The sequence below is a fragment of the Euprymna scolopes genome, chromosome 29 (genome assembly GCF_053919585.1).
Source record: "Euprymna scolopes isolate OS-2025 chromosome 29, ASM5391958v1, whole genome shotgun sequence".
Classification (NCBI taxonomy): Eukaryota; Metazoa; Mollusca; class Cephalopoda; order Sepiida; family Sepiolidae; genus Euprymna; species Euprymna scolopes.
The window spans coordinates 67,148,944-67,154,943 of record NC_136510.1 but is presented as its reverse complement, the minus strand read 5'-3'; the positions used below and the strand labels follow the sequence as shown (position 1 = coordinate 67,154,943).

Here is a 6,000-nt window from a genome sequence, read left to right as displayed (position 1 = left end):
CTCGAGTTCGACAAGATACACCTGAAGAAGGTCAGAGGTTACATTGACCAAAAATATTTGGCACATTGTTGGTTGCCCCACTTTTGTAGTTTTCTACTATAAAATGTCTTGATATATTTCTGTGTTATTTTCATGTTTCTATCTCATTTTTAAAACAGTCTTGTTCAAAATTTTTGGTCAGTTTTGTGATGCAGGTTGTTCTATTGGATTTTTTTTCTTAATAGTGATATACCATAATAAGGTTTTGGGTTCTGGAAGCCAATCAGATATTGGCCAGTGCTCACATAGTGGTTCAATATTGTCTATAATTACTTTCTGAGAGTCCCATACCTCCAACTCTTCTGGGCAGATAGAATGTTGGTAGACACTTGTTTATGTTCTAGTGTCAACATTTTCCTTGTTTTTGTGTCCAGTCTGTTAATGCCATTTGGTAGCCAGTCTATCACTGCCATTGAAAGTTGGTTAATGGCAGTTATTTTGTTTTTGTTATTTTGTTTTTGTTTATAAATTCTATTCTACAAATTTTTCTAACATGTATTCTGTCAATTTTTTCTCTCATATTGATGTTGAATCATTTTATTTCTGCTTTTATTGGCCTTTGATTTTATTCTCTTCATCAAACATAGTAAAAACTTGGAACAACTAAAAGTAGGCTGAGTCTCACCCTCCTTACACTTGTTGACCTGTGCACTGGCACACTGCTATAAACTTCTCTTAGTGCCATACTGCATTTTCTTCCTGAGAAGGATCCAACTGAGATTTTTTTTTTCTCTCAGAAATGCAGTTGGTATCATAAATAAACGAACCTGCATGGAATAAGCATGCAGTGTCTACCTCCTCCCATTCCTCTAGCTACTGTATTTTCTCAGGCATAGAAAACATATTCGATACCAAGATTGCAAATTTCAAGCACGGAATGGCAAAATGTTATTTTTTAAATAGTTTCTATTTTACACCATATATCGCTTCAATATTTCACTTCAAATGTTGCATTTTGTTTCTTTTTTTTTGTAAAATGTGCTTGATATTTTCGTAACAGCATTTTGTATAAAATGTTGTACTAAAATAGTTCTAGTATTTTAGTACAACATTGTAAGAGTGAAATGGCCACATTCAAGAGAAGGCATACTGAAATCTCCAGAAAATGCATGGAGTCTCAAAAATTAAGAACTCATGGCTTCTAGACAATTCATAATATTGTGGTGAATAATGAGCAGTCAACAATTTCTCCACTATCCAACCACCTTGATGTTGCTTGAACGGCAACTGATAAGGCTGAACTGCTTGCCCAGCAGTTCACCTTGAACTCCTCCTTCAACACCACAAAACATTCCCTCCCAAATTTTCAACTGCGTGCAGAAGCCACATTCAGTGACCTGATCATCATCTTTTCTCATATTCTGGATTTCATAAAAAAAACTTGGACATTTTCAAGGTGTGTGGGCCTGATTTTAACCTGTTTCATAAAGAAATGTAACATTGAGCTAGCCCCCGTTCTTTCCAAACTCTACAGCAAATGCCTTGCCGAATCTTGCTTACTAGATAGCTGGAAAATTGCCTCTGTAGTACCAGTATTCAAGAACTGACATGCTTAATTATTGCCTCATCAGTCTCCTGCCTCTTATCACTAAAATTTTTGAATCATTAATCTGGCAATAGTCTAACACATCATAAATGCTAAACTTCTTTATAACTGATGGTAGAGATTTGGGGGGGGGGGTACAAGTGCAGTTCGTTTGAGCATAGTAAAACAAGCACAGAGATGCAATATTGCAGTGATCGGACAGGAGTTGAAGATTGGTACTCATAAGGTTAGAGACTCTCTTTTCAAGAGGGACTAGCGGTTGGTGCACCAGCCCAGATTTAGCAACAATACTCCATGAATGGATGAATGGTGATTTTGTTGAGGTCCAGGATACTGGCAGGTGTGAGAAGTTCTCTAGTCTAGTAGAGAGAACTCATGTTTTGGCGGCAGATTTGGCAGCATATTCTATGTATTTATTCCAATTCATGTTGCATGTGAATGTGAGGCAGGAATTTGAACACTTGATGCTTGAGAAGGGTGCAATTAGCCATGGCAATTGGTGGCTGGAATGATTTCTTATAATTATTAAAGGAAAGAAGCTTGGTCTTGAAAGCATTGAATATAAGAATTCATTTTTGGCCCCATTCTACTACAGACTGGAGGTCATTTTCAAGGATTCAGTTCAATTTGCCCATATGTTGTGAATAGAACATGGTATCAGTCGACAATTTGTTTCTGCTACAATATACTCATTCTGAATGGTGTTTACATATACAAAATATTACAACTTTTGAACACATGATTTGTAGCCATTTTGACAGCCTTACAATACATGAGGCGAAATTGCATTTAATTTTGACTGACGAATTATAAGGCAAAATTATTGACTGCCACCACAAAAACAGGAGCAAAGTTAACAAAAGACATGTTTCCATCCTCATTTCTGCCAAAAAATTCTTGAAAACTGTTAATCATGATTATTAAAATATCATAAGACTAGCAGGGGTTACCCGGTGTTGCCTGGGTGATCGGCCCCCTTCCCACTCCGAGGGGTAACAAAGAAAATCACCCCTCTGAATTTACATGCTTGGTGCCGGCCTCCCCCCCTTCAGGGAGAGATAATCCCCCCCCCAGGAAAAAAGTCACCTCCTCGTGGCCTCTTCGCCCCCCCCCACCCTTGGGGGGACACCGGCTCCCTCCTTTGGGGGGAGAAACTGCCAAGCTCCCCCCTTTCGGGTGAGAAAATGCCAGGCTTCCCCTTTTGGTGGGGGGATGGTGGCCAGCTCCCCCTGCTTGCCCGTAGGTGGGTGGAGGATCGGACGCCCTTCCATTAGGAACCCACCCTTGGGGGGAGGTGGAAGGAAAGGGTATAGCCCCTCCCCACTTCGGATAGGATTTAATAAACAAATAGAATTAAAAAAAAAAGTAGAATCGATCAGGATCGAACACGCAAACTAACGGTTAACAGTTTAGTATGCATACCCGAATTACTCTCTTACCTTTAATAAATAAAAAAATAAATAAAACATGTCATTTTTTAAAAAGTTAATGGTATACTGTGTGTCTAGGACGGTAGTGAACGTGTGTGTGTGTGTGCGTGTGTGCACGTGTGCTGGGAAAGGTAGTAGTACTAATAGTCTGTCCTTTGGAGGACAGCGTTTGTTTTCGTGTTGTGTGTACGTGTGTGTGGCTGGTTGTAATGGCAGACGTGGTGTCGGAGGTTGGATTGTGATGGCTGGTGTAAGTTTCGTAATTTTGTAATTTGTAAATGGCAAGTTAGGGAAAAAATAGACCCCCCCCCCAAGATGGACAATAAATAAGGGCATAATATTTTATGGTAAAGTTAAGAACGTAGGAACCATAGTTTTTTAGGAGATGTGATTATTGGATTAACCAATCAGAAACCGTCTGTGGCACACACATCTGTTTTTATAGATATATAGAAGATAGATAGATAGATATAGATGATGATTGTCTGAACGTGATTTTAATAATTTTTAAATTCAAGATTTTTTTTTAATTGTTCAAACATTTTCATTAATGTTAAGTGTTGCTTTTTTAATAAATACCGTTCTATTTTACAAAACATTTTCATGGCAAACAGAATCCTCCTTATGAGCGTTTATTTTTATTTTTTTTTTTATATATAGTTCAAAAGAAATGCTTTTATTTTTGATTAAAAAGAAATTATAGAAAAGGTGCCATATTTTTTTAAAGAAATTTCTTTAGGTAAATTTTTAGCTTAACATTGCCCACTAAATCCCTACATCCTATTAATATTCTATTTTTTCAGGGAACTATGGGTTAATACCTTAAAAAACTTTACTGAAAGAAAATATATTTTAGAATTTAGATTAGGGATCAGTTTCACATTTAATGTAAAATGATCTTCCAATTACTAAGTCATTCTAGCTTTTTAGGGCAGTTAATTAAATTACTTTTTGCTGCGGTGTCCCAGTGGAAAGCCCCATCCTATTAAAAAAGGAAAAAAAGAAAAACTCTCTTAACCCTATGATTATCTTAAGTTCAAGTGTCAAAGCGTCTCTTACTAAAAAGAACCTACTCTTAAACCTACCATTACTTTTAAATTCCAGCTCCTCCTCCTCCTCCTCCTCCTCCTCGAACAAAACAAAAAAAAAACATTCTTAACCTTAAGTTCAAGTGGCAGCCCCTCCCATAAACTATACATATCACCTATAAAGTATCTCCCCACACACAAAAAGCGAAGTCTTCCATAGCTTTTCTTATTAAAGATCGATTAAAAAGCAGGAAGACTAATACTTAATCCTCTTCCCCATCTTCATATATTTGTCCAATGTCCATGTGATTCTACTTAACACGATAAGAAATTAAAACACTTGAATTAAAACATTAAGTTAAATCCTAGGTGCTTGTTAATATAGAGTTGACAGATCGATATTTTTAAATATGTCGTTTTAAGCAAAACTTACTTAATTAGAATGTCGCAAATCGTAATATATCTAAGACTTACAAAAACTGCTATTGTGTTTTTAGTAAAAAAAAAAAAAAAAAATGTCCATCGCTCTGGTCTCCAAAAAAGTCCGCCATTGGAGTGTTGAAAAAGGAGATAATTATGTTCGCTGTCTTCGCAACCTTTAAGGCTTTTATGTCTAGGGAAAATGCATTTCCTCCAATTTTCCGTAAAAATTATTTTTAACTATAAATAATTTTCTACTCGATGGATTTTCGTAATTTTTGGATATATTACTATTTTCGACAATTAAGTAAGTATTTCTTTGCTTAAAACGACATATTAAAAAAAAATCGCTCTATCAACTCTATCTTAACACGCACTAAATCCTATTTCAGTCACCGAAATTATTTACAATGAATTGAAATCAAATGATGATAAGAAACATGTCACTCTAAATAATTTGGGTGACAGAAATAAGAATTTAACAATACCTTTTTCTACACTCTGCATAGCAAGAAATTGAATCGCATTTGCACGTTTGGGCGTGAGTTGTTAACAGAAGAAACATTATTTTTCTAGGAATTGTGTTATAAACGTATAAACGCGCTATGCACAGATAGTCTTCCAGAGGCGGAAACTAAAATGATCGTAATTTGTCCTCCGTAGAAAGGAGAGGTGAGGCAAACAGGATTAGGTAACTCTGGGTTATGTTGTCAGTGGGATGGGCTTTTTCCTTTGATCTTATTGGCTAAAACCTGATTGAGTCGACCACTCCCCCCAAAGTTGGGTCGTTTCAAGGACGGCCACTATCGCCGTCGTCATATCTTCTCTTTTCTTCTTCCACTTTTATCACCACTGTTTTTGCTGGCTGCACATTCCGTCCATTTTCTAAAAGCGCCACCACTTACTTAGCTTAAGCAGGCTCTGAAGAAACGACAAAAACAAAATGTTGTCCAAGGCTTTTTTGAACAACTGTCGTAACGTTGTTAGTCGACAATCTTGTGATGGCGCCGCCGCGACATCGGTGGGATTTCTAAATAAATCCACTTCGAACGCCTTTATTTCAACTCGAAACAGTTCATCGGCCGCGATTGATGATGACGAACCAAGCTTTTTCGAAATGGTTGAAAAGTTTTTCGACCGGGCAGCTCTTTGCGTTGAAGATAAATTTGCCAAGGATATGAAGGGTAAGCTTAGCCCTGAACAGAAACTCGCCAAGGTCCGCGGCATCCTTCGTATCATCAAACCTTGTAATGCCGTCGTGGCTTTGAACTTTCCAGTGAGACGTGACAATGGCACGGTTGAGATGATCGAAGCGTATCGAGCCCAGCACAGCCACCACAGAACACCATGCAAAGGAGGTAAACTACACGAGTTTTCATTCATCCCCTCACCCTGTTTTTTTTTTTTATTATTTTGTTGTTCATCGTTTCTATTTTCTGGTTCCTCTCCAATTCTATTAATTTTCCGTAAAGAGTTACTTTCGATATTAACACAAAAAGTTCATTTTTCTTAAATGACCCCTGTCAAATTTTTACTC

At 37.2% G+C, this 6,000-nt stretch overlaps 1 protein-coding gene across 1 annotated transcript in view; it reads left to right on the top strand.

The window, feature by feature from the left end:
* The first annotated feature begins 5,124 nt into the window (after positions 1–5,124).
* LOC145252684 (glutamate dehydrogenase, mitochondrial-like) overlaps positions 5,125–6,000 on the top strand; it is a 53,971-nt gene continuing 53,095 nt past the window's right edge. Inside the window, exon 1 of the mRNA XM_080112506.1 lies at positions 5,125–5,821. Coding sequence (XP_079968632.1) covers positions 5,407–5,821 — 415 coding nt within the window. The 5' untranslated portion in view covers positions 5,125–5,406. The remainder of the gene's footprint in view (positions 5,822–6,000) is intronic.